Here is a 27,758-nt window from a genome sequence, read left to right as displayed (position 1 = left end):
GTACTACTGAGCCCTCTAGTGAATTTTTCATTTGTTTTTTGTACTTTTAAACTACAGAATTTCTTTTTCTTTTTTCTTCTTTTTTTGTTGTTTGTTTTTGTTTTTTTATTTTTTGTTTTTGTTTTTGTTTTTAGCTTCTATCTCTTTCCTGATGCTATTTAGCGAGATGTTCTTATACTCCCCTTTAGTTCTTTAGACCTGGTTTCCTTTTATTCTTTGAATGTATTTATAATAGCTGTTTTGAAATTTTTGTCTGCTAAGTCTAACATCTGGGCCTCCTCGAAGGTAGTTTCTGTTGCCTTCTTACTTTCCTGTGTACAGATTATACTTTCCTGTTTCTTTTTATATCTCAGAAATTTTTGTTGAAACTGGACATTTTAGATAATACATTGATGAAACCCTGGATATTGATTCCCCCAGACCTTGTTTGCCTGTTTACCTATTTATATGTTTAGTGACTTGGCTGCACTGTTTCAATAAATATTGTTTGCCCTGCAGCATGCAGCTGCTGATATTACCCCTCAGGGATCACAGCCTTGGGCGTATGCATGGTCACCTGGGCCACACCGCTCCCCACCCCCACCCCCAGAACAGTGGGATTAGCCAGGTTCTCTTTGTCTCTTTCTCTGATCTTCCCACTAAGCTTCTGGCTGCTCTGCCTCTTTTGGTATCACACCCAATTAGCTTTCACTAAGTGCTAGCTAATTGCTGTATGGTTTTTGATAATGCCCTGGGGTACAACTTGTCTACTGCCTGACCCAGTTAAATTCTGGATGCTTCACAGGGGCAGGTGTTACCAATATTTGAGGCTTGCTCAGACCCCAGGAGGGCTCTTAGCTGTCTTCTCCCAGGTTCTCTCTGTTATACTTCCAGTTGGTTTACCATTTTGCTTGTTGCTTTACTAGGATTGTGGAGCTACTGGCCTCCTCTTAATTGCTCACTACCAAGATTTCTATTGTTTTTGACAATCCTCTTAGGCATGAACTTCCTTGTGCTCTGTTCCAAATAAAGTTAGTCCTCTTAGGGTGAGCCATGGAGCTCTCGGTTCTCCCTCTCCCTCTGGGAAGACCACTGCACCACTGCACTGGAGCTAGGAGCAGGGTGGTCCACTTCCAGAGTGACACTCCTGGTCTGTGAGTAGGTCACTGGATAGGGATAGTAGCCCTTCATTTTCTCAGCTTTTCCCTTTCAGCATAGAACCTCTGCCCTACAAGCTAGCCAGGGAAGGGGCTACTGGGGTACAGTATTCTTGGTTTGCAATACCTAAGGTAGAGCCTCCACTCTGGGAGTGAGGATCGGGTGGGCAAAGGGAGTTCCCTGTCTGGAACAGATTTTCTGCAACACAGAGTTGGGAGGTATGGGAGATGCCAGTGGCCTGCCTTTCCCAGGGTGAAACTATCGCCCTAGACTGGGAGCTGAGGAGACAAGGACCTCTGTCTTTTAGGCAGTAAGGCCTCCATCACGCTGAGATGGGGAAGGAATGGGAGAGGGTTGTGGCTCAAAAGATTTAGTAGATTTTCTCCATATGTTGTATGGACCTTAGGACAATTTCCAGGTACTTTATTTTTTTTTTAATTGATGTATAGTTGATTTACAATACTGAGTTTGTTTCAGGTGTACAGCAAAGTGATTCAGTTATATATATTCTTTTCCAGATTCTTTTCCATTATAGGTTATTCCAAGATATTGACTAGGGATAGTAGCCCCTTGTCTTCTCAGCTTTTCACTGTGTCAGTTGTCCAGATAATTTAAACGGTTTGTTCAGAAAATAATTTTCACCAGTTACATGGTTGTTTTACTGAGGAAAGAGTTCACCATGCTTCTTACAGCTCCATTCTATATGTTTGCATTTGCTGCCTGCTTTTGTAAACATTTTATTGGAATACAGCCATAGCTATTCATTTATATGTTGTCTGTAGCCACGTTCATGCTCTAATGGCAGAGTTGAATAGTTGCCATAGAGATCATGTCGCCTGCAAAGAATAAAATAGTTACTACTTTAGTAACTTACAGAAAAAGCTTGCTGAGGAATGACTGCATTATCTTTCTAGTCTCCCTCTGGAATACAATCCTACAAAATTATTGTCATATGAAGAGGGGATGAAAGAGCATGCAGTTAGAACAGCAGGAAATGCTGTGTCCATCAATCAAGTTGAAAAAAATCATTGTTCTCTGTTTTTGGTTGTTTATGAGTTTTTAAATTTTAAATTTGTTGTGTCATATTTTCTAATTCCGAATCAATGTTCCATTTTACACCTAATTTAAATAGGTATAATTTTTTTAAAAAATAAGTATTTTTAATTTTGCCATCTGCTTCAAGCCCTGAATTGTATACGCTTCCTCCCTGGGGTCGGAAGGGCAGCAGTGTGAACAGATTCAAGTTGCAGACCTGAGTTTCCTATGATCCAGTGTTCTACATACTATATTCATGAATTTTTATCATGCCAGTATATCACCTGTTCTTCATTTCCATATTTCCTTTAAATTGCTTTCTTTACTTAAACAGTAGACCTTATACATCTCCGGAGTCACTGGCTCCGTGTGCCACTTACATCTTTATCAATGGCCCTGTGTGGGCACGCCAGCCTGGGGACTTCATCCTGCAGACATGATGTGGGGTGGGCTCTGGCTGTGGGGACTGAGTAGGCTGAACAAGCCTCTGAGGATGGTGGGAGGCCAGGATGGTGGCTGGGGGAAGCTGGGTGGACAAACACCTTACCATGCCTCCCACCTCATGAGCTTCTAGAGGTGAGTAGGGCCTGCTCTCCCTGTGCCTCCAGGGCCAGGCAGTCATCACGGGCACTGCAGGCTGAAGAATGGGGGCCTGTGACCGTCTGTCTTTCAGCACTGCTTCAAAGGACACTGCATCTGGCTGACACCTGACATCCTCAAGCGAGACGGCAACTGGGGCGCCTGGAGTCCTTACGGCTCCTGCTCGCGTACCTGTGGCACAGGTGTGAAGTTCAGGACCCGTCAGTGCGACAACCCACAGTGAGTTTGCCCTGATGTTTCCCGGCCTTCCTGGGTGGCAGCTGTGGTCCCCAAGGGCCCTCGCTAGCCAGCCCTATCCTGCAAGGCTCCTGCGGATGTCGGTTCTGGAGAGAGTGTGAGGGCAGGCAGCTCTGGCCCCTTCTCATCTTCCGTGGAGGGACTGAGACTTAGAGAGGGGAGGGCTTGTGCCACACAGTCTGCTGGGGGCAGAGCCAGGTCTAGAAACTTGGAAACCTGGTCTGGGGCCATCCCTCCCACCTGGCCTGCATCCTACTCGAGACACCAACCTACCCTGCTCTTCCTGATCAAGGGTGTCAAGAATAGCAGGTGGAGTGGAGATGGGGCAGTGTGGATAAAGAAGAGGGCTCTCCCGGGCCCCAGGATGCTGGGAGCCTGAGCAGGAGAGCAGCTGTTTGCAATCAGGCAAGAAGCAGGGTCAGCAACATGCCACCCGTGACCAGCTGCGCACGGGACAAACAGCCTGGAGAGGCTGCCCGAAGGCCCGCAGGACTCCTGCTTCCACCTATGCTCCCCCTCCTGCCTCCCAGGCAGGCCCCATCCCCTGTGCTGTCCTCAGAGCCCCCCCAGCTCCCCTCAAGCACCCCTGGGGCTATTACACTTGCCTCAAGATGAGACTGACAAGACAGGAAGTTAGACGCTCAGAGGCTATAGGGTGCTGTGCGAGGACTCCCAGGTTCCGGTCCAGGGTGCACAGTCGGAAGAGCAGATCTGGCCTGACCACCACCCTCTCCCCCCACCAGGCCCTGACTCCTCGTGGTGCCTGATGCTGGGCTCTTGGGGTCCAGGGGGATGCACCTCCAGGTCTGGCCCTGGGGGAAATCGTGTTCCGGGTGCTCTATGTTCTGTCCTTCCCCACCTGCGCACTCTAGGGATTTTTTTTACCCCTCTGGCTGGTTGTGCCTCCTTGGTGGCAGCAAGGGCAGGGGCGGCAGTGACCTGAGCAAAACTGCCAGCACTGCCTGCCGGTCCATCTATTCACAGACACGGTCGGGCCCGGAGAGTAGCTAAGCCCCGGCCAGTGCCGGCATTCCCTCCACATCAGGGACCATCAGACAGCACAGATGCGCCGCACAGAGCTCTGAGCACGGCTCATTGATGCCCGCCTCACGCGCATCAGTGGGGAATGCGCGCGGCTGCAGTGCTCAGAGCACTGCAGAGACCCCAGGCCTCTTTGTCGCAACGCCGGTGCGCCCTGTGGGCCTCCCTGTCGTGTGTCCTTCTGGAGGCGATGGCTGGGCCTCACGCTGTCCCATCGTTAGTTGCTGCTCGCTGCACCCAGTGGCTTTTCCTGGGGCCCTGGGCCCAGTGTGAAGACTCCTGAGGCTCCCAGCGGGGCCCCCCCACCCCAGTCGCTGGATTGAGTTCCCTCTGTGTTCTCTGCCCCGCCACTCTTGTGACTGCAGAACTGCAGACAACCTGCAGCATGAGCTTGAGCTCTTCAATTTCTATTCCTCCCTGGCCTCCCCGGAATTCTCCAACTCACATGCTCTTTTGGAATGATTGTGGCTTTCCATTTGAATCTGTATGGCTCTTGTCTGGGCTGGCCCCTTCCTGCTGTTTCCTGCTGCACGATCCCCGTGGGCTCCCCACAGCTACACCCAGTCCTGCACCCTCTCCTGGTGGTGCCCTGGTTGGTGTCGTCATTGGTCTGTGGTCCCATCTGTGTCCCTGCTGTAAATCTCAAACTCACCCTTTCTTTCATGGTCCCCATCAAACACTGAGGCCTCTTGGTTCTTTCTTTACCAATGTCTCACATTGTTATTTCTACTGACTTCCCCTGAGAACGTGATACCATGCAAGGAAGCTCAGTGGAAGCCAGCCCCTTCCGTCATCCACTCCACAGCGCTATATGCTATACACGCCTCATCACAGCACAGCATGACTTTTGCCCAAGTCTCAGGTGGGGCCTTGGGTTCTGCTTGACTCTGCCACGCCCAGCAGGTGGCAACGCTGAAGCCCCCCAGCTCCTCCCAGGGTGCTGGCCTGCCACGCCCCATGACCCCGCCTGCCATGGGCACCTGCTGGCCATCAGCCGGCACCTTTCCCCTGGGGTTAGTGCTTTGTGGACTGGTGATGTTCTCAGCAAAGTAAGGAAATTACAGAAACACAGCCCAGGTTTTCTTGAGGTGGACGAAAGCTGGAGATGGAGTGTCCACTGTGTAGCTGACACTTGTTAAAATGCTTGCAGCAGGATTCCACTACTTTAGGATTAACTCTGAGTTCCCACGGTGCGTGAGGCCCAGGCCCAGGCCCAGATGTAGAAGGGGCTCACCCAACTCCTCCACGCTGGGGCTTATGGCCGGGGGCTCGGCAGAACCTAAACACCCTGGTACAGCTCACTGTTGGTTCAGAGCCACAGCTGCAGGAGCTGGGATGGGGATGGGAGTGCCCAGGGGCTGCATAGGTGCTCCCTTCCCATGACGCCCCCAAGAGAGGATAACCAGCCCCTTCTATACTGATGCTCCGAGGCCCTGGAGCCTGGGGGATAGCCCAGGTCCTGCAGCCGGAGCAGGGCAGGGCTGTGTCCCTTCACTCAACAGAGCTGCCCCCTGACCCCCAAGGCTCAGGGATTCCCCGCAAATCCCAAAGTGGCACCCCGCATGTGGCCTCTTCCTGGTGGCACTGAGCTGCAAGGCCTTTGTGCTTCCTCCTCCAGCCCAGCCAATGGGGGCCGCACCTGCTCAGGCCTTGCCTACGATTTCCAGCTCTGCAACTCCCAGGACTGCCCTGACGCCCTGGCCGACTTCCGCGAGGAGCAGTGCCGACAGTGGGACCTGTACTTCGAGCATGGCGACGCCCAGCACCACTGGCTGCCCCACGAGCACCGGGATGGTGAGCCCCGAGGGGGGGCGGGCTCCCTGGGCCGCTGATTGTGCACGAGGATGCCAGCAGAGCCCACCCTGGGTGGGGTGGCTCCTGGGTGGGGCTCATGGCGGGACTGCAATCCCAGAAGAGCCAGAGAACTGGGCATGGCCAAGGATGTCGCGGAGAGGGCCCGGCCCAGCTGGCCCCAGGCTCCTGCAGTCGCCAGCCCGGTGAACAAGGCTGGTGTTGCCTGCCTCAGCCATGGGGGCGGGGGCAGGGCCTGCCAAGGAATCAGGTTACTTCTGAGCTCTCACCTTTCAGTGGGAGCTCTCAGTTCCAAGTGACTTGAACTGGTTTAAGCATCAAAAGGCATTTGTGGGCTCCTGGCACGGAAAAGTCTGGTAGCTTCAGACATGCCCGTGTTTGTCTTTCCTTTGGGTCCCCCTCCCACACGATGATGGAGAAACACAGTTTCTGTTCCTTCCAGGCATTGGGCAAAGGAGGGGGGCGGGAACTGGGGCCTGCTCTGCTGTCTGCATCACTCCATGTGTGCCACAGCAGCTGAGCACCTGTTGCAAGCCCCATGTGTGCGTGCAGGGAGGGGATGCCAGAGCAGGCGGGATCTTCCTCTCAGAGGCAGGCTATGGTCTGGCAAAAAATCACATAATGATGTGGTGTCTCTGAGATAAATGATAAATGAGGGAAGGTGCCAGAGACCCAAGACTGAATCAGTGGGCACCTTATTTGGGGTTTCAGAAGTTGACTGAAACGGGTCTTCAGATAGAGACCTAGCAAACAGCCATTTTCCCTTCCCCTGAATGTGGGGGTCTCTGTGCAGAGCCTCGGGAATGAGCCTTGGCTGCACCAACAATAGCCTGGCTCAGTTGGGAAAAGCTCTTCCTACGTCCCATACGACAGGGTCACGAAGGGGGTTGTAGTCACCTGCCCCCTTTCCCTTTCTCTCCCAGCCCAGGGCAGACGTGTGGGGGGGCAGGTGAATTGTAAGGGGACCCTCCAGGGTGGGAGTTTCTCCTTGCAAGAGGCTTCCCTTTCGCAAACTTGGGAAGAAAGCTGCAAGCAAAGTGGGCGATGCAGCCGGCCCTCCTCTCCAACACCCCACTGCTTCCCTTCTAGCCAAGGAGAGATGCCACCTCTACTGTGAGTCCAAGGAGACCGGCGAGGTGGTGTCCATGAAGCGCATGGTGCACGATGGGACGCGCTGTTCCTACAAGGACGCCTTCAGCCTCTGCGTGCGCGGGGACTGCAGGGTGAGTGCCACGAGGCCAGTGCGGTGCCGCTGGCGCGGGGGCAGCCACAGCTCCGGGCCCCAGCTTTCTGGGGCTTTGGGGAGGCTTCACTGAGGTTGAGCATGCAAAGTGTTGCAAACAGCAGCTGGATCAGGGCAGGCTCTCAGCAAATGTTGGTTTCCGCCCCCTACTCCCTGCTGCCCCCACTCTGTGACAAGGGCTCTCAGGACTTGAGTTTGAGGAGCCATCTGAGGAGCTTGGGGCTCCTCAGAGATTCTGCTTACACAGGTTGAGGCTGTGGTCCAGAGCGTGAGCTTTACCGGCGCCCCGGGTCATTCCTGGGGGACCCCCTGTGAAGCACCGGCATGTCTGTGCTCTCCACTGGGCCCTGGACAGCTTCCTCTTGATCAGGGTGGCACCATGGTTCTTGTTGGTTTGGCTCTTTACAGAAATGCCCTGCTGTGTTTTCTGTTACCATATTGTCTTTGGCTTCAACCTTAGGCTGTCACAAGAAACAACAGTGGGGCACACTCGGCATATAGCAGTAACATGAGTGCAGACCGGCCGCCTTCCCTAGAAACACCTAGAAGCCTCTGTAGTTTGTGTAGATGAGGCTGACTCTTGCCTTCCTGAGAAACAAGCATCCTCGGGATGTCTCTGGCAGAGAGCCTGGCAGAATGCCGCAGGGCCCCTGGAGGAGGTGGATGAGGCTGGAAGAGCAGGGAGGTGGGGTGTGGCGTAGCTGGAGGCGAGCTCAGGGATTCTCTCCACGCACATGGTTTCAGGAGGACTGCAGCCAGCAGGGTTGGTGCACACTCCAAATGCTCAACCAAATGCTTGAAAACCAAGACAGCAGTGTCTCCCCTGTACCTGTGGGGTTTTCATTTATGGAGGCGACCGGAGGATGACAGAGAAGTCAATGCCATTGAAAGGAGAACTTATTACTTACATTTCCCGAGGGAAGGGCATGCTGTGCTGTGCAGGGCCACATGGAGAAGCCCCAGGCTCAGCTGGAGGCCAGAAGGGTGCAGGAGAAAGCCTGGGCCAAATCCCCAATAAATGGGGTTTCCATGGGAAAGGCAAGGCAGAGAGAGTAAACAGCTTGGGACTGGCCTGTTTGAATAATTCTGGCAGGAGTGTTCTCCAGATTCCTGGGGTGAGCCTGGGATGATTTAGGGCAGAGACATATTGGTTTGGTGTGTGAGAGTCTGATAAGGGGGTGGTTGGAGGGATCCGTTGGTTTGTGAACATAAGGTGTTCACATCGCTATCCCTAAGAACTGGCTAGCTAGCCCTGGGAGGGGCGGTCTCTCCTGGACTAGCAAGATTTTTAAGATGTCAAAACATCGTAACACACAGAAAATATTAAAAACTGTGGTTAAGACAGGCGGTAGCATGGGAAACGTTTAGTAGTGGAAGCAGCCTTAGCTGGCAGCTGTGGCTGTGGTGCAAACATAAGGGGAAAGTGGGAACAGGAATGCACCCTCTTGGTCAGTGCGCGTGGCTAGAGCTTCACTCCTGACCTTGACAACTGGAGAAGAATAGGGTATTCCATTAACTAGTGGTGATTTTGGACAGATTACAGTAGAATGATAGATTTTTGCATAGGTAGAAAATGTTTACATTTATATATGGTCACATTGCAGAAGTTAGAAAACAAAGGAGACAGAAAGATTGAAAACACACAAAGGAAATAGAAATAATAAGATGAAATGAATGTAGGAGTCCTCACAACACGTGAATGTGAAACTCTTCTTTTAAAAGAATCTAATATCCACGTCGATGCTGTCAATGAGAGAATACCAAAACATGATGACTCGGGAAGTTTCAAAGAGAAATGACAGCAAAAGACATGTCAGGAGAAAAAAGACACACACACACACACACACACGCACACATACACACAGAGCAGGGTATCAGGAATTAAATGAGGCGATAAAGATTCTGATTCCAATTCCAGTTTGGAGTATTTTTCCCCCCATGTCAACAAGCAGTTCTCTGACACCAGCTGGATGTTGTGGGCTGAAAAAATTGCACAGCGTGAGAGTTGTTAGTTAAGTTTTATCTGGGGCAAAATGAGGACTGTAGCTCTGAGGAACTGCTCTGAAGAGGTAGGGGGAGGTCAGTGTTATATGAGAGTTTAGTGTAGGGGGTGCACGCAGTCAGGCACACATTCTGGCAGAGGCTTGCTGCTACTCACAAGGAGCAGATGTCACCCTTAATGATTTCGGTGCTTTTCTAGATAGAAGATGCAAGAATTAATAGGCTCATAAAATCTTCTCCTGAAAATATCTAACTATCTGAAGGCCTGTTCTGCCGGTTTTTCCCAGGGCACAGAGTACCTCATTCCTCATCTCCACCCTGAACGCCTTTCAGGGGGTGTTGAAGGTCAGCGACTGCAGTGGCTGCTGACCTCATCCTTCTAGAAGCAGACGGCACGTGCCCATTTTCGGTTGGCAGTGTCCTACAATTCAATGCAATTCTGACACTGCCTACCCGGAGATAGCGTCAGATCCCACAAGTTAGGGCCTCAGTCCCATAAGACCGACAATCACAAGTCCAGGTTGCCAGCTGTGCCTCTGAGTAAAAGGCTATAGATTGGAGGTTCCCCACATCCTCCTGGGGTTCAATTAATTTGCTAGAGTGACCCTTAGAACTCAGAAAACAGTTACTTACTAGATTACCAGTGTATTACAGAAGGATATCGTTCAGGAATAGCCAGATGGAAGATGCTCAGGGCAAGGTACGTGGGAAGGAGTGGTGCTTCCAGGCCCTTCCCGAGTGTGGCTCTGTCCCCAGATCTCCACGTGTTCACCAGCCCAGAAGCTCCCCAAATCCCACTCCTTTGAGTTGTTATGGAGACTTCGTTACAGGCATGACTGACTACCTGTAGGTGGGTCACTGACCACCTATTCAACACCCCCCCCACCCCCTTAAGGAGGTCGGGGGTGGGGCTGAAAGTTCCAACCCTCTAATCACCTGGTTGGGTCCCCTGGCAACCAGCTGCCCTCCTTAGGTGCATTCCAAAGTCATCTTATTAACATAACAAAAGACAGCTTCCTGGCTCTCACCACAGGAAATTCCAAGGGTTTTAGGAGGTCTAGTCAGAAACTGGATGAAGACCAAGTATATATAATATATCACAACTGCCCTGGCCTGACAGGAGGTTCTCCCCTCCTGCCCTTCCTCTCCCTCCTCTCCTCTTTTTCCTCCCTCCTCCTCAGCATCAGCTCCATCCTTCAGGCAACGTGAGGCTATTGACAAGGACCATATCCTCTCACCCTGGCCACAGCCTTGGCAGGCCTTGCTGCTCTGACTCCATGACACACATGTGGAAACAAACTCGAAGCTTCTCTAAGACTGCATTGCCAGGAAGTGGCTCTGTAGTGCCTTCATAATCCAGAGACCCTGCCTTCAAAGGTCTTTGTATGACAAAAGTCAGAAATCAAAGAGCATAGGGAAAGGAAGCAGTCTCAAAAGAGGCAGTGATAGGAGGATCTTGAGGGGTGAATTGGCTCTGGGCTTCCTGGCAGCCAGGGCAAAGAGGGAAACCTGTGATGCTGTGGTGCACACTAGGGCAGATGGGGAACAGATCAGCTAGGACAAGGGGTTGTCTTTCCTGCTGAGTGTGGTCACGGTTATGAAAGTGGCCTCAGGCAGTGTGCTCAGACCCAGGGTCTCCTCCCCGCAGAGCTCTGGGGCCCTGGGAATGGTGTGCTATCAGCAGAGCTGTAGAGAGTCAAAGAACTGGAATTTGTTAACTGCCTCTACCAGGTGGTCCTGGGCAAGGGAAGGTCCCTGCTCTGTGTAGAACAATTTTCAATACTAGAGCGGACAGTGTTGAGAGGATTGGTTGAGAGAATCAAGGCAAAAGTGTTCCAACTCTTGTCACCTCCTACCCAGACACCCCAAGACAGACTGTAGAGGACAGTACTCCTGGGGGCAACGTGAGGGAGGGAGATCCAGGCCTAAGCTTTGGGTGGGAGCCCTGGAGGGGCCGCTGCTGGGGCTGCACTGCGTGGACACCCAGGGAAGGGGCAGCGGCTGGTGTGATTTACGTCCGTTAGGACGCCAGCGAGCTGCGGCAGGACAGCCTCCGGCCTCGGCCCTGTTTAGGCTGCGCAGAGCCCTCTGGAGGTCACGCTGTCCAGATGCATGGATGAGTGGGGGGGAGGGGCACACAGGGTCTGTCTTGCTCCAAAGTCCCCTCTCCTTCCCCTGCCTCAGAAACTGCTAAGAAGGGATGCCCAGACCTGGGCTGTGGAGGGAACAGGTGCACGTGGGGAGAGGGGGTCTCAAGTGTACACGGCACCTCCCCCCCCCGCAGAAGGTGGGCTGTGACGGGGTGATCGGCTCCAGCAAGCAGGAGGACAAGTGCGGTGTGTGCGGAGGGGACAACTCCCACTGCAAGGTGGTCAAGGGCACATTCACACGCTCGCCCAAGAAGCTCGGTGAGTGCCGCCACCGCCCACCCCCACCCGCCCAGGGCAGCCAGGCCTGAATGTCTATGCACCCAGCTGGGTGCCTCTGACTGCGTTCTCAGCTGTTTGGGGCGGAGGAGGGTACGTCTGGGAGGGTGAGGTGGAAAGAGAATCTTAGGTCGGGGCAGCTGTGCCAGGCCCCGGGGTGGGTGGGGGCAGGGAGCATGCCAGGGTACAGGTGCACAGGGTCAGTCTTAGAAGTCTTTATTTGAGGGCACCCTCCCAGCCCGCCAAGGCTTTCCCGCCACCGGCGGGTCTCCCTTGCTCTCTGCCGCTCCACCGCCTGCCAGCAGGACTTTGATGGACGGGTCAGTGCAGCCTGTGGCCTAGGGGCGTGTAAGCCTGTCCCCACAAGGCCACAGGATGGGGCTGGGGAACTGTGGGCTCTGGGAAAACAGCCCTCTGGGTGGGCGTCCTTCCAGAGTGGTCCCTCCGCCTGGCTTCGGTGCTCCGGGTGGGCCTGCAGCAGCGGGCTGCTCTACCTCTGTCCGAAATGGGGAGACGCCACTTTGGTTCACCTCTTTCGGAAGCAGGTCAGGGAGTAGACCTGCCAGAGTCCACTCAGAGCTGGTGGCAGGGTGCTGGGAGCTGACCCTCTGCGTTGCCCCACGTGAGCAGGCTGTCTTCAGTTTACGGATTAAGCCGCCGAGGTCCAGGGAGGCCAAGCAGTTTGCTGAAGGCCTCCTGCCTGGAAGCAGCATCTTAGCTCTGTGCCCAGGCGTGACCCCAGGGCTGCTCACGAGGACACCCGCTCACGAGCTCTCAGTGGAGGAGGCTGGAGGAGCGCCTGGCTGTGGAGATGCGCAGGAGGGCTGTGGCTGGCGGGGATGTGCTAGCTTTCCCGTGGACCCCCCTCTGGGTGGGCAGTCAGAGCCCATGAAACAGAGGAGGCTCTGGAACCACCTTCGAGGGTGAGGCCCTCCTTGTCCACGTTTGACGGCCCCTCCCTTCTCACTTGGCTTTGTCTCCCCACATCCCAACAAAGGTTACATCAAGATGTTTGAGATCCCGGCAGGAGCCAGACACCTGCTTATCCAGGAGGCCGACACCACCAGCCACCACCTGGGTGAGTGTCAGAGCCCAGACAGGGCGGTGGGTCTGCAGCCTGATTCTTCCGGGGATCAGGGCCCCGCTGGGAGGCGTGGCTGCAGCTCCTTCTCCCCTGTCCCTGGCCCACCCGGTGGACCTCTCCTGGAATCAGTTCCCGATGGAGAGGCCAGGGGTTGGACCAGAGGGCTCCCCCAGCAGCAGCTGTGGAGGGACATGTGTTTAAGACAGGCCACACCTCATGCCCAACCCCACCCCCACCTCAAGGCCAAGGGGGAAGCCCCCTGTCCACTGGAAGGCAGGCAAGGTCTTCAAGCACCGGGCGCTGAGGCCAGCTGGTGGATGGGCTCCCATGATGCATGTGCATATTTTCATTTAGTTTCATTTTAAATTCAAGGGATTCTTTTGGAATAGGGATTCCTGGCACCTCTTGAAAATTTGGATGTTCTAACGACGCTGAGTGCCCCTCCTCCAATGGCAGCCCGTGTGGGGCTGAGCTCCTCCAGCCTTCCCCGGGGCCCCTCACAGGGGCTTCACCCATCCACACCCCTCCCCTCCAAGTTGTAGGGCTAAAGTAAGGAGGGATGCCGGGGGTCTCTGAGGGGACCCCACACAAGTCCCTTCCCCCAGTTTGGATTCCAACCTTCCTCCCTGTGCCCTGGAGGCCAGACGGGGTGGGGGCCTCCGTGACTGCCGCCATCTGGCACCCCCGCTGACACAAGACAAACGCTATTTTTTTTAATATGAATTTTTTTTTCTTCCTTATTTTAAGAGGAGACTTTATGCGGCTCTCCCAGAATGCAAAGCCAGGGCCACTTGCATGAAGTAGAAGTCAAATATAAAAGCCAATCCCTGAAAAAAAAAAAAGACATTTCTACCTAAACATTTTTTTCTGCAAGGGCTGTCCCTGCACAAGAGGAGGGAGGGCTTGTGGTAAGCCAAGGACCTCCGGGCGCTCGCGGAGGCTCTCAGGAGATGCTAGGAGACGTGTGCAGGGAATGCGTTTCTCACGCTGTGATTTTTGTGCCCAGTCTGTGGCACCTCCTAAAATCTTCCAGCAGCCCCCCAGTAGCCACCTTCCACACTGTGGGAAGAGTGGGGCTTCCTGACCAGTGGATCCTCTGCTCCTAGACATTCTTTGTGGATGCCTAGTGGCCTCGGTGGTCCCTGGGTCGGGTCAGGCCTGTTCGGGGTGTGAGGAACTGGTGGGGCCCCGGGCCAAGCCACAGTTACCATCGGGGCAGGGAGACATGTGGGACGTATGCTCATCCCAGGGCAGGAAGCAGCCCCAGCCCTGCGCCCTCGTCTCCAGCAGATGCCCCGCCCCCCGGGGGGGGAGCGTTGGGGCAGGGCGGGCAGTGGCCCTGAGAGCCTACTGAGTGTTCCAAGTAGACTGCAGGGAGTGGCCTTGGTGGCTGCCGAGTCCCGGGCCACGGAGCATCTCCTCCAGGGCCTGAGGGGCAGATCCAGGAAAGGGCCCTGGGCCTGGCGGAAGGGCAAGGTTAAAGGGAAACCTAGTTCCTGCTGAGTGACGAAGGGCACGTCAGGTTCCCAAGGCAATTTGGGCTGCCAGGGGGACCGACAGGCCCCTGGCAGAGGGCAGCTGGGAGACGGGGGGCTCTGCTCTCCGTAACTCCGCCACCTGTTCAAACCAGTGTACCCTGTCTTCTGCCACTCTCAGCCGTCAAGAACCTGGAGACAGGCAAGTTCATTTTAAATGAAGAGAATGACGTGGACCCCAACTCCAAGTCGTTCATCGCCATGGGTGTGGAGTGGGAGTACCGGGATGAGGACGGCCGGGAGACGCTGCAGACCATGGGCCCCCTCCACGGGACCATCACCGTCCTGGTAAGTCAAGGCAGGGGCCAGGCCCGCCGCCTCCTGGCTGCCCAGGCAGGTGGCAAGTAGCAGCTGGGGAAGGGATGGAGGGTGCCTGGGAGCCCCGAGCCTCCCTGCATCCTTCGGGCCGTGCTCTGAACGGCCCCTCTGGCCTGACCTCTGGACCGAGGGTCCCCATCTCTGTGTCAGAGTGAAAAACAGACCAGCTGGGCTCTGGGCCCTGTGTTGACCCCCGGGTGACTAAAGACAAAATCCCTGTAAGCGTTTAGGTCTCCCCCTCTGGATGACATGCACGGCCACCTTTCATCATGCTTGTTCATGTCTGCCGCTGCATCCAAACCCTGCACCTCCCTGGGGGTGACCCATGGGGCTCAGGAAATGGGACTGCTAGACCCAGGTCGCACTAGACCTTGTCCCTGAGTAGGACTGGATCCGGGCCTCCTGAGTCCAGGACCACAGGCTGCTCCTGGTGATGGGAGGACAGAGGGGGCTTGATTTCCTAATTCACTTTTAAAAAATTAATTTTAATTGCACACGTAATACATTTTACCAGTAAAAAAAATTAAAACCCTACAGATAAGTCTCAAGTACCCTTTGCCCCTCCATTAAGGTGAGCACACCTGGGTTGGGCTCAGGCACCTGGACCCAGCACCCTGCACCACAGTGTGCAGGTGGGGGGACGGGGTGTTTCATGTGCACTGGGCTGCTCTGCTCACCTCGCCTGCAGGCACTTTTCATCCCCAGAAATGCCACTGGTGCCCTGCCTTTGTCAGTGGCTATGCAGTCAGGCCTCAGTATCTGCTGTTTCTGTATTGGTCAGCTCACCTACCAAAAGTACTTCTAATCCCAAAATGAATACAGGCGTACCTCAGGAGATATTGCAGGTTCGGTTCCAGACCGCTGCAAGAAAGCAGATATCGCAATAACCCAAGTCACGTGAATGTTCTGGCTTCCCAGGGCCCAGAAAAGTTCTGTTTCACTATCCTGTAGTCTATAAAGTGTGTGATAGCCTTAGGTCTAAAACAACAACGTATATACCTTAATTAAAAATACAAAACAAGAAATCAATTACAGTAATAACATCAACGATTACTGATGAGAGATCACCATAATAAAAGTAATAATAATGAAAAAGTTTGAAATATTGTGGGAATTACCACAATGTGACCCAAAGACACGAAGTGAGCCAATGCTGTTGACAGGTGGCGCCAACAGACTTGCTGGGTGCAGGGCTGCCACAAACCTTTAATTTGAAAAAAAAAAAAAGTAGTATCTGCGAAGCGCAGTAAAGCGAGGTCTGCGTGTCCTGGCAGTGGAGCAGGGAACAGTGTGAGCGCCCGCCACGCACGTCCACCGTGGAGGCGGAACCAGGCCAGGCCCGGCTTCTTGTTCCAGCTCCCACTGTAAACAAGTGTCTCTTTCACACTTACGTTCTGCCACGTTGTCCGCATTTTTGTGCTTTCGGGAGATGACGTCGTGGTTTAACACGGCCCCAAGCGGGGTTGTGATGTGCATCCGGTGTCCCCTCCTCGGGAAGCGGCAGGTGTGCCCTGCGGAGAGAACGTGTGTGTTAGATGAGCTTCGCCCAGACTCAGTGTTAATGAATGAACTGCAGGTACTAACTAAGGTGTCTTTAAACAGAAACACACTTAGAATAAGCTTATGCACTGACCGTTGATGAAAATGTCCTGATCAGAGGTTCGCAGGCCCTGCCCCCGTGTTGCCCTGCGAGCAGCTGTTCAGTACGGGCCAATTCAGTGTTTGACGGGACTTTCTAGAACCTGACTACCGCACATCACGAGACTTGGCCGTGCGTGTTCCTCGGGCTGCCTTTCCTAACCTGGTCGCCGAGGCAGGGGGTGGTGGGCAGACACGTTCACCTCCGTCTCCGGGGCAGGTCATCCCCCAGGGCGACGCCCGCATCTCGCTGACCTACAAATACATGATCCACGAGGACTCGCTCAATGTGGACGACAACAACGTCCTGGAGGACGACTCCGTGGGCTACGAGTGGGCCCTGAAGAAGTGGTCTCCCTGCTCCAAGCCCTGCGGTGGAGGTGAGGGGCCTTCTCCGAGTTGGGGCCCTAGGGGAGGTCAGGGCTGAGCGGAGGGGTTTCCTGCATGAGGAGCTTCCTAAGCCCGTGGCCCCTGCTGACTGCCTGGCATGAGAGATGTGCCAGGTATGAGCACACTAGACCCAAGCCAGTGACCTTTGCCTGGAGACAAGGGCCTAGCCCCACTAGGGAGGTGGCAGAGGGTGGGCAGGAAGGGAAGGTGCTCGGGGCAGTGGGGCTAAAGGCAGCCAGGGGGCATGTGTGGGGCTTGGACGACACGGGCACCCACCCGCATTGGTGTGACAGGGAGGTCTGGCCTGGCAGGAGGTGGCTGTGAGAGTGGCTTGGGTGGATTTCTGTGACATTATGAGGCAGGTCACAGGAAAGACTTGAGCCGTGCTGGAGACCAGTGGAGAGGCCCGCTTTACAGAGATCCCTCCTAAGTTCACTCAGAAAGGCCTTTCCTTCCTGGGCAGGGCTGGGTGCAGAGAGGTCCCACCTGCCTTGGACCTCAAAGAGTTCACCGTTGGGTGGGACATAACAGACACGCAGGAATTTCTGGTCTGCCCATTGTGGTCACTGGTCCTAGGGGGCTGGAGGACATAAGAGGCAGGAGAAGACAGCTCAGCCTGCAAGAGCAGGTGGCCAGGACAGACTTCCTTCAGATGCCACGCGGGGTCCCACACCTACACAACCCAGGCAGTTCGCCCAGTGGGCGGGGCACCCACTTCCCAGCCCAGTGCCCCAGCCTTCCACTGAGCCTCCCAGCCACCTGGTTTTATCAGCACGTCCTGTTGAGTCTCCTTCCTGCATATCTCTTGGGCTCATCTGCTGTCACCACCTTCCCAGTCGTGGCACCATCCTCGCTACCCAACTGGCCCTGTGTGTCCACTCTTGCCCCCAGAGTGACCTATTAACGGGGTGGATCAGACCAGGCCCCTTTCTGGTGTCACAGTTGTCAGCCGCTCCTTCTGCTCCTGGGATTAAAAAACAAAATTCTCCTCACAGCCTCCAAGGTCCAAGCAACTTGCCGATTTCTCCCACTGCCACTGGCACCCCCAACCCTTGCTCACTTGGCCGCATCCACACTGGCCTTAGGTGCATTTCCTGGACACGCTGTGCCCTTGCCTCAGGGCCTTTGCACAGGCCATCTCCTCTCCAGGGAGTCCCCTCCACTGCTTCCCCACTAAACCAGCGCACCTCCATCTTCTGTTTCCTGGGACACCCCCACACGCCGAGACTAGATCAGGCTGCCCAGTCATATTCTCTCAGGTTTAACCCAGTAGACTGAGGTTTTGAGAGTTGGCACTGTTGACATTTTGGGCTCTGTAAGTGTCTCGGGGTGTCCCGATCATTGTAAGACGCTGACCAGCATCCCCGGCTTCTACCGGGGGCATCTCCTCCCCCAGTGGTGGCAACTGAGTGTCCCAAACACTCCCAGATGTCCCGGGGTGGGGGCAAAATCTCCGCCAGTTGAGGACTGCTGCACCAGACTGGCTGGAGGAGCCTTGCAGGCTGTGTCCCATGTTCAGCCAGGTCCTCAGGGCAGGTTAATTCAAGGCGGAGTAAACGACTAAGATTGGGAGAGGAAATAGAATCTTCCTTCCTGCCCCAGGAAGCCAGCCAAGGGGCCAGGAGAGAAGGGGGCTACTCTCCCTGGCCTGTCACCCGCCCTTGGCCCGGGGCGCTGGGTGGACTCCAGGCTGGACACGTCCAGGCCTGGCTCAGGTGCCCTGCCCCACCCCCACCCCATTAGCAGGGCAGGGAGAGGGGGGCTGAGTGGCCGAGGAGACACCCCTCCACGCCCGCTGGAGGGCCCACACTGTCCCATTGAGCCCCCTCGAGCTCTCGTCTTCAGGGTCCCAGTTCACCAAGTATGGCTGCCGCCGGAGGCTGGACCACAAGATGGTGCACCGAAGCTTCTGCGACTCCCTCTCGAAGCCCAAAGCCATCCGCCGGGCTTGCAACCCACAGGAGTGCTCCCAGCCCGTGTGAGTGCCAGGGCTCCCCGGGCCCCCAGCCCCACTAGAGGAGGGGAGGGAGCGCCCTGGGGCTCCTGTGGAGGGTGGTGCAAGATCTGGTGCCCCAGGCGCTCTGGGCCTCACGTGCCCTGAAGTGTTTGGCATCTTCTTTCTCACTCACCGGGTTCTGTGGAGTCTACGATGTCGCAGGCTGTGAAGCGCCCCCTGCCTCAGACCTGCTAGACGGAAACAGTAGCATGTATCTTAGAAATGACAACGGGTGGTAATGCTCAGATGGGGAAACTGAGACTCAGAGGGTGCAGGGCTTGCTTCTGGTCCTGCGGTAGATGTTTCCCAAGCAGCTCATTCCAGGCGCCGTGACCTTGACCCTCCGGCCCCGGGGTTTGACAGGGCTGCATTTCTGGGCCCAGGCCCAGGTTCCATGTGCAGGACCCTGAGGGGGGACGATGGTGGGGAAATAGGCAGGTGGGGCCGTTTGGGGACAGGTGCTGAGGGCATCCACGCTGTTGCCAGGAAGGGTTGGCAGTGTCAGCAGAAGCTGAGGTCCGTGGGCAGAGCCAGGAGTCTAAGAAGGGACAGAGGTCATCTCTCCGTGGCCACACCCCAACCAGGGTCTCCCGGCAGTGGGCAGGCGTGGGGTTCATCGTCTGCAGGACCTCAGGCAGGGGCACAGCTAGCCTGCAGGGCGCCTTCCTGACAGTAGGTAAAGATGCGCCTGGAGGAACAGGCTGCCTTGCCTCTGTCCAGCGGGCCGCAGCCAGGCTGGTTCTCCAGGGGCTGACCGTGTGCTCCTCTGCCCTGGCAGGTGGGTCACAGGCGAGTGGGAGCCATGCAGTCAGAGCTGTGGGCGGACGGGCATGCAGTCTCGCTCCGTGCGCTGCGTTCAGCCTCTGCACAACAACACCACCCGCTCCGTTCACACCAAGCACTGCAATGACGCCCGACCTGAGGGCCGCCGGGCCTGCAACCGCGAGCTCTGCCCCGGTCGGTGGCGCGCTGGACCCTGGTCCCAGGTAAGCAGTCTCCCGTCTCTGTGTCCTCAGGCCCCAAACCAAGCTTGGGTGGGACTGAAGTGGCCAGGGTGTTTCCACCTTGGCCTGGATGCAGTTCTTGCCCTGGGCCACATCCTGCAGGTCTCAGGGCACCCGTGGTTCCACGTGGCTCTGGGAAACTCAGTGGAATGTGTATCTTTACTCTGCAAGGCAGAGGCTCCTATGTGCTACAGGGGACTAGACCCCCAGGAGACTGGGGGAGGCCTGGGCTCCAGGATACAAAGGGAGACCTGAGCTCTTTGTCTCTGGGGCAGAGGTGTGGCTAGAAAGCCAGTCAGACTTGCAGGAGGGGACACGCGCAAGGGAGGGCATAGACCTGGGCTGGAAAGAATAGTGCAGATGGTCTCAGGGGCTGGAGGAGCAGTTCTGGGCGCAGGGCTGAGCTGCTGTGAGCACCGACATCCAGCCAACAGGCCTGGTGGGTCAGGGGTCACGAAGACCAGCCTTGGGCTCAGAGATTTGCTCAGGAGTTGCTGTAGTCATGGTTATGCTTAATTACAATGAAAGCACACAGGGTAGGATCAGCAAAGGGGGAAAGTACTTGGGTGACGTCTGGAGGAAACCAGACACAAGCATCCAGGTGGCCAGGATTTTCACTGGGGATCTGTCGCATACGCGTGGGGTACCTGTGTGACTGGCTTCAGTGACTGGAGCCCTGGATCCCAGAGGGAAAGTAGATGCTCACCATAAATCACATTGTTGGTATAAACCAGACGAGGAAATTGGTGCAGCCTGATCCAAGGCCTCGGGCACGCAAAACGCTCTTTTTATTCCATGAACAGACCATTCCATGAACTTGGTTCCCAGGAGTTGCCCAAGGGCCAGTCCTGAAAGTGGCCCTTTCTTGGGACTGGGTAGGTTTGAGCAACCCGGTCTGCTGAGTCAACCCTTTGTCTCACACAAGGGGAGGACTTGAGAATCAGCCTTTGGCAGGGCTGTGAGCAGAGCCAGGCATGTGGGCGTGACCGCTCCTTCTGGTCCCTCCCCGCGTGGTGAGGCCAAGGGCCCCGAGACTGCAGGGGACACGAGGATGCTGGTGGTGTGGCGCTTTGTGTGCGGGGAACTTGGGTCCTCTGCTAAAGCCTCCTGGACGCAGGCAGGGCTTTCCCGGTGGTCCCCAGTGCAGAGCAGTTTTTCTGGGCCTTGGGCCTCCTCTAGCCAGAGAAGGGAGATGCTTGTTGAGAACCCAGAAGTGCCAGGCCCTATCTGGCCCTGCACATTTGTTCTAAGTCACGTTAGAGCCCAGGAGGTTGAGGGAGCCACCTGGGGCTAGGGCAAGGCAGGGCAGGCCTCTAGCTCGCACTCCACCCTCTGTCCCCCCCCCACCTTCCACGTGTTGTGGGCTCACCCACTTGGGGAGCCCTTCCAGACCCAGCGTGGCGTGGGAGGTGGGCCCTGACTGGTAACTCTGTGCCTGCAGTGCTCGGTAACCTGCGGCAACGGCACCCAGGAACGGCCCGTGCTCTGCCGAACCGCGGACGACAGCTTCGGGGTCTGCCGGGAGGAGCGGCCTGAGACAGCAAGGATCTGCAGGCTTGGCCCCTGTCCCCGTAAGCCTTCTGCCTGCAGCAGGCCCAAGGGAGGGGGCTGGTCCAGGCATATGCAGCTCTTCCCACAACGGGTCGAACTCAGCATCTGTGCACTTGAAGGAGAAGCTGAGCCCGCCCAGGCCTGGGACCTTTCCCTGGCAGGAAATGGAAGGAACTGGAACTGGCCACGCTCATCTCCAGGCCGGGCCCTAGTGATGGATGGGGTGGACCCAGCTCAGCCCTGCCTTCCTGGCACTCCCTTTTGGTCTGGGAGACAGAAGCCAGGTTCACAGGGACTGCGCGTCGGGCTCAGCCCATGCCTGTGTGATAGGCGATGCCTGTGTGAGTGTAGGGGTTGCCTGCTGGGCTGCGAGGAGAGTAGCTGGAACGCTGCCTGCGTGCAGATGCCCTGCCAAGTGCTGGATACACGTCACCTCTTTTGGTCCCCACAGCAGTCCAAGACGTAGACCCAGTCCTGAGTCCCTGCTCCAGAGGAGGGAGCTCAGGGGGGTCCGGTGTGCCTGCCCCAGCTCAGGAGGGGGTAGAGCCAGGATGCACGTGTTCCCAGCACTTCCAGAGTCCGCAGTCGGGGCACTGCTCAGCCCAAAGCGGGGCACGGTGGGGACATGGAGGACAGTACAGGGATAAGGAGGTGTTTAGTAGGGCCTGCGTGGGGGGGTAGTAGCTGTGGCTGCTCTGTGTAGCTGAGACCCAGGAGGCTTGGTGTGGGGAGAGGCAGGACCTGGACCTGGACAGGGTGGTTGGGCCCCATCTGTCCCGAGAGAGGCCTTGAATGCCACCTTGGGGAGTTGGGGCCCTCCTGTCACCTCCTCCCCGGGATGCCAGAATCCGTGGAGCCCTTCTGCCTCGGGCAGGTGGGTTGGGGGCCCAGACCTGGTGCCCCAGCAGCCACAGCCTCCTTTCTTTTCCCTCTAGGAAACATCTCCGATCCCTCCAAGAAGGGCTACGTGGTTCAGTGGCTGTCCCGACCGGACCCCAACTCTCCAGTCCAGAAGACCTCGTCAAGTAACCGGCCCGTTTATAACTCTGTCTCTGCCCTCCAGTGCATGCCCTGCGCCTTGTGGAGCTTGCCGTGGGCTCCCCTCCTCTCTTTCTATGGAAAACTGCCCTGACTCTTCCTGAGCGCTCTTTTGGTTGAATCTGTCTTCTCCGGGCCTCTGTGCTCGGCTGCCTCCTTTGGAGCCGCCTGGCCGGGAAGGCCAGTCTTGCAGAGGCCCAGCCCGGGGCACCGGCCTCTTGTGGGGGTGCCAAGACCTGGTGGTGATGGCTTTTAAAGGGGCAAAGATCTGTCGTGGTGCTGGAGGGGCCAGAGGCCAAAGTTTGAATGTGATCACTTGGTGACCGTCCCGCGGGGCCACATCCCTCCAGGCTGGAGCTGCAGGTCGGAAACCGAGGCAGAGCCCGCCCGTCCCCTTTCAAATGCCGCCTACCAGCGAGGCGAGGCCAGCGGGGTCTCGGGCGTGCCGTTTTGCGTCGCCGTCCCGGGCGCCCGGCCCGTCTCCGGCCGCGTGTCAGGGCTCCCCTGGCCGCCTCTGCTGCTGCTGCTGCCGCCGACCCTGTGCTGAGTGTGTCCTCCTGACTCGTGTGACTGTGGCCCGCTTCCTGTGGCCTTTGTGTCCAGCTCACACCACCCTCGGCCCCCGTCCCCTGTCCCCTTGGGGGTTCGGGTCACGCAGAGGAGGCAGGGGACGTGTCCCCGCAGTGGGACATCAGGACACACCGCCACGTCCATCCTCTGTCCATTTGCTCCAATGGCCTTTCTCATCGTGCGCACACGACCCCACGCACGGGGGTGAGAGAGTGAGAGGGAAAGGCTGTCTCACGTGGATGCGGCCAGCCACCCGTGTGAACAACTACAGAATTACCTCAATTTTTATTGCTTTTTTTGCTTAGATAAAACTATGTAGAAGATGCCTTAAAGTTGAAAGGTAACAGAATTGGCTGCTAGCTCCAGCTTCAGAGGGGAGATGTGACCCAGGCAGGAGGCAGGCAGTGCCACGTAGAGGGAGGCGGCCGGCGCATCCACCTTTGGCCAAGGATCAGGCTTCCCAGTCCAGGTGGCCTGGCTCCCCGCCCAGGTCTGTGCAGGGCCCCGGCACGGGCTCACGTCTGTGGGAAGGAGACCCGCTCCGTGGCCCAAGCGGCCCTTGGGCGCTGACTGTTGTGGGAGCCCTCGGGCACTCTGGTGCCGGCGCTGCCTTACACCAGAGGGCGGCTGGCCTGGCCCTTGGCGTGGCCAGTGTAGCACTCCCGCCGGTCCCCCCCGACCCGCCCCGGCCCCGGCCCAGGTTCACAGCATCCCCGCTGGACAGCGCCCAGCGCTCCCCTGGCACTAGTTACTGTTATGTAAATACTCGGTGTAACACACACTCACGACTGTTAACTTCCAACTTTGACTTAGGCGATGCGAGTGACATGAGTGACTCTGGAAAGGTGCAATACGGTCCTGGGCATTGTGCTCTCTGTCTATATGCACTTTGGTTTATCAGGGATATTTTATTAGTGTTTTGTATGTATTTAATGACGTATTATATAGGTTCCATTGTCGTTGCTTTTTCCGGTTTTTTTATGAGACAACGTTAGCGTGTGCCAAAGTGACTGTGAAAATGACCTTTTACTCTTACTAACAATGGAAAGACCTCCTGTCATGCATCCCACAAATAAACTCAATAAAAGTTCCGTGAAACTGGGTGCTTGGGTCTGGCACGCTGCCTCCTCCTTCTCTTCACCTCCGTGACCGACGGTGCTTGCAGGGCTGCAGGTGCCGTGCGGGCACGTTAGTTCCTTGGTTTCTGATCTCCGTGGCTTTCCTGACCCTTTATCCTGCCCGGTGTAGATACTGAGGGCCCCTCCCCCACTGAGGCATACCTCCCCTCCCCAGGCATTTTTCAAAATGTGACCGCAGCCCGTGCAGGCACCCCACCGTGATTTTGAGTTTTGAAACCTTAGTGCTAAACAAGCCTCTTGCAGGAACACTTTGGTTCTCTTCTTGCAGATAAGGTCTCACAATTGGGAAAAGGGCCCCAGGCAAGCTCCTGCCCGTCTTTGGGATCCTAGCCCGTGGAGTGGGAATATGGGGTTCAGAGCCAAGACAGTGTTTAGGTCACCGTCCCCTGAGCTACCATCAGGCCACTGCCCTAGCTCCTGGCACAGCCCTCAGCCTTGGGCTAGCTGTTCAGGGAGGGGGGCGTGCCTGCCTGGCCCGGGATGAGGCGGGGCCAGCCTCAGGATAGTCTGGGTTGGGAGGAGGGCAAGGCAGCCGTAGCTCTGAGCACCTGGCCTGCGACACTCACACACGTGTGCGCTCGGCCGTGCCTGCCTGCCTCCTGAGGCCTGCCCTTAGGAGGCCCAGGACCCGTATGTCCACTCCCCTTGCTGACAAGGACCACCCTGCAGGTCAGGGTCCAACAAGGGACCTCCTGATCTGACGCTTGGGCCGTATCCTGCCAGGGGGCATCTCTCCCTCCCTTTCCTGTGAAGGGTCCCGTTCTGGGGAGGAGGGAGATCATGAGAAAGGACGACCACCCAGCGCTGTGGAGACAGGCGTCAGGGCACAGGATCAGGTGCCAGGTGCCAGCCTTCGGGTGGGGGTCACAGTAGCCGAGGCTGGGGTCAGCCTGCCCAGAGCTCTGATCATTGAGAGACTCCCAGCTCGAGAGACAGGAGACCAAGACAACTGCGTCCACTAAGTCTCCTTGCCCAGACAGATCAGGATACATTCCTGCTGAGGGCACCCTGCCTAGAGCTGCAGGCAGGTCACCAACAGGGCTGCTCCAATAAAACCTTATTCACGAGACCAGGCGGAGGGACCAACCTGGCCCACAGGTGTGGTTGTAGACCCTTACCCTAGACTGATGTGACGCCTGCTTCTCAGGAGTCCAGCCTGATGGGAGACAAGTGAGGGAGATGCTTAATACCAGTCTTGTTACTTGTGTGAAGGAAGAGGCACAGGTGACAGGAGAGGGTGTCTGTGTGGCAGGGGTGGCCCCAGTCCCAGCAGCACGGCCAGGCCTGGCTCCATCCTTGTCGAGGCCTGTGCCTCTGGCCTCCCCACCCCAGCTGATGACCAAAGCCTGGGGGAGACACTGCACCTAGACAAAACCCCCTCGTGTCTCCTTGAGGGCTGTCATGGTGGTTTTCACACACTCACCTGAGTGGCTGCCAGGGACGTGGGGAGGGAAGGGAACAGGGGCTCTGAGCACATCCCACCCCGCTTCAAACGGGACTGTTCTGATTCCATCTGTCTCAAATATTGGATATCTGTGTAAAATTTTACCCCAGGTTTTAAAACCCTGAAAGCCACATCTCAGGATCTCTTAGTCTGATTTCTGGAATCGACCCTTAACACAAGGCCATCTGCCTTTCCCCTCCCCATGTGGGCCAATTTCTCCATCTCAAGGTTAGGAAGACCAGGGCTTTTCCTAAACAGCCTGTCTGTCCTTATCTCTTCATGTTCTGGGTCCTGCACCCAGTCATGTTTCCTCCTTATTTTGGCCACTCAGAAGCTCAGAGTCAAGGTTGGGTCCCTGTCTGATGATACGTGCCTTTGTGTATTCATCTTGCCTGTAGCGTTACTATTCTAAAATCCATGATTTTCTTGTTTTGGGCTTGCTCAGGTATTCATATCTGTCGTTTTCACATTTATACACTTATGCATTCTTCAATTCACTGTTCTAGGCTCTGGGATAAAGGGTCTGGAAGATACAGCTTGGGGCTCTGTCCTTTGGAGCTCTCAGGATAATGAAAAAGTCAGGTATTAGTTACCTTATCTGACAATTAAATGTGCCCTTGGTAGCTGGGATGGAATGCTGGGAAGGGGAGACCCAGGGCACCACAAGAAGACCACATACTGGGGGATTTAACCTCCAAGGGAGGTCACGTGATGCTTGCCTGAGGAAGCGGTGTTTCAGGTGAGCCTCAGGGATGAGAGGAAGAGGGGAGGCACAGTATGTGCAAAGGCCCCGTGGCCAGAGGGAACACACTGCAGAGAAGGCGATCAAGGCCTGAGTGAGACTGGAGAGGAGAAGGGGACAGGTCCTTGCCCTGAAAACAACGGAGGGGCAGTACAGAGGATTCAATCTGGATGGTGACATGGTCACATCTCCAGTTAAAGAACATCATTCTGCTTGCAGCAGGATAGTAGATAAGAAGGAGGAAGAATGGCAACAGGCAGGCAGAAAGGAAGCTCTTACCAGGGTGCAGCCAAGAGGCAAGGTAGCTTGGCCCTGTGGAGGCAGGAGAGAGCGGAACGTGGACACATCTGAGAGCATCAGGGGAAATACTGGTGAACCTGGAGATGACCAGACAGGGGATGCTCGGGGTCTGGCCTGTGCGCGTGAAAGGCCATTCTCTGAGATGGGTGGTGCCAGTGGAGGCCATGGGCTTGGGCTGGATGTGTGGAGTCCACTTTTGGGACCACGGGAGTTGAGGGGTGTCTGGAAGGCAGCTGTATCCAAGAGTTTGAAGTTCCGGGAGTTTGAGGTTGGTGTCCAACTAAGTGCACTGCCAGCCTATAAGGGAAAATTATGAGCTGCGGTAATAGCCATGCAGAGGGCAGATGTCAGAGCCACTGGCCCTGAATGGCAGGGGGCCTGGCTGTCTGTTATTGCAGGGAATTTCACTGAGCTAGCATGGCTTCACATGCAGATGTGTTAGTGCCCTGTGTCAGTGCATGGAATAACTTATGTCAGACGTGGTTCCCATCGACGGCTGCCCCTTCCCTCCCTCCTTCCTTGTCACCTCCCCTCTTTCCTTCCCTTCAGTAGGAGAGATGAGGTCACCTGGGACCCTGAGGGGAAAGGAGGGCACAACAGAGTTTTATGTGGGAAAAGTTTGAAATGCCCATTATGGGGAATAGAGAGTGGCTGAGCGGGGCCCACGGAGCTCAGTGATCAGGAATCTATAATGGATCAGATATCCCCTGTTACATTGTTAAATGATTTATTCACTCTTGTGGAATGAATGTGTGTAAATCATCCCAATTTTTGTGCTGTGTGTGGAATTAGGTGTTAGGGGAAAGGGGAGGGGGTAGAAATTCGGGAAGGAGACAGAGCGTGAGAACAAGAGGAGTTGGATGGGCTGTACCAATATCGCTGCAGACAGAGCTGGAGCCGGGCCAGGGGGAAGACAGCCATGGGGAACGAGGGGGAGAGAGGCGACAGCGGCCTCTGCAGAAAGTCAGGGCTCTCCACCCAAGGCAGACGGCGGATGACCAGATCTCGGGTGGGAAAGAAAGGGGAGGATGTGCTGGGCAGAAGGATTAGCCTGTGTGAAGGCATCACGCTCTGGAGCACTTTGGAAAATGGCCAGAAGCTCCATGTGGCAGGGCCCTGTGGTGGACAGAGCAGTGTCAGGACCTAAGGCTCTCCAGCAAGTGGAGGCAAGTGGGAGAAATCACAAACAAGTCCGGATGCTTTCGAACTTCTCTGCAGTTACTTTTCAGAAACAAAGATCACCTGGGGAGTTGGGTGAGGATGGGAACAAAAGGTGGGGCAGTGTGGTGAGGCCACAGCCAAGGCTGTGGGATTTGCTCTTTTGGGTGTTAGGCATTGGTTCTTTTAGGTTTAATTTCGTTATAGCTACTGCTTAAAGATCATTGTAGCGTCAAACTGTGCCACGCAATGTCATTGGGGTTACCACTGGGATATCAAATGTGGAGATCCGACAAAGTCCCATTCTTTAAGATGAGCT

The 27,758-nt window shown here is 55.9% G+C and overlaps 1 protein-coding gene across 2 annotated transcripts in view; it reads left to right on the top strand.

Annotated features, from left to right (window-relative positions):
- ADAMTS2 (ADAM metallopeptidase with thrombospondin type 1 motif 2) overlaps positions 1–27,758 on the top strand; it is a 244,055-nt gene that overhangs the window by 213,112 nt on the left and 3,185 nt on the right. The window contains exons 11-21 of one of the 2 annotated variants that reach the window (XM_057708973.1): positions 2,846–2,991; positions 5,669–5,844; positions 6,952–7,085; positions 11,391–11,514; positions 12,530–12,610; positions 14,273–14,439; positions 16,328–16,487; positions 18,343–18,475; positions 19,272–19,479; positions 20,939–21,068; positions 21,984–22,073. In XM_057708973.1, coding sequence (XP_057564956.1) covers positions 2,846–2,991; positions 5,669–5,844; positions 6,952–7,085; positions 11,391–11,514; positions 12,530–12,610; positions 14,273–14,439; positions 16,328–16,487; positions 18,343–18,475; positions 19,272–19,479; positions 20,939–21,068; positions 21,984–22,073 — 1,549 coding nt within the window. The remainder of the gene's footprint in view (positions 1–2,845; positions 2,992–5,668; positions 5,845–6,951; positions 7,086–11,390; positions 11,515–12,529; positions 12,611–14,272; positions 14,440–16,327; positions 16,488–18,342; positions 18,476–19,271; positions 19,480–20,938; positions 21,069–21,983; positions 22,074–27,758) is intronic. The other variant, XM_057708974.1, reaches the window with a different exon arrangement.

The sequence above is a fragment of the Hippopotamus amphibius genome, chromosome 15 (assembly GCF_030028045.1).
Source record: "Hippopotamus amphibius kiboko isolate mHipAmp2 chromosome 15, mHipAmp2.hap2, whole genome shotgun sequence".
NCBI lineage: Eukaryota > Metazoa > Chordata > Mammalia > Artiodactyla > Hippopotamidae > Hippopotamus > Hippopotamus amphibius.
The sequence above is the reverse complement of the archived record's forward strand: the minus strand, read 5'-3'. Positions and strand labels throughout refer to the sequence as shown.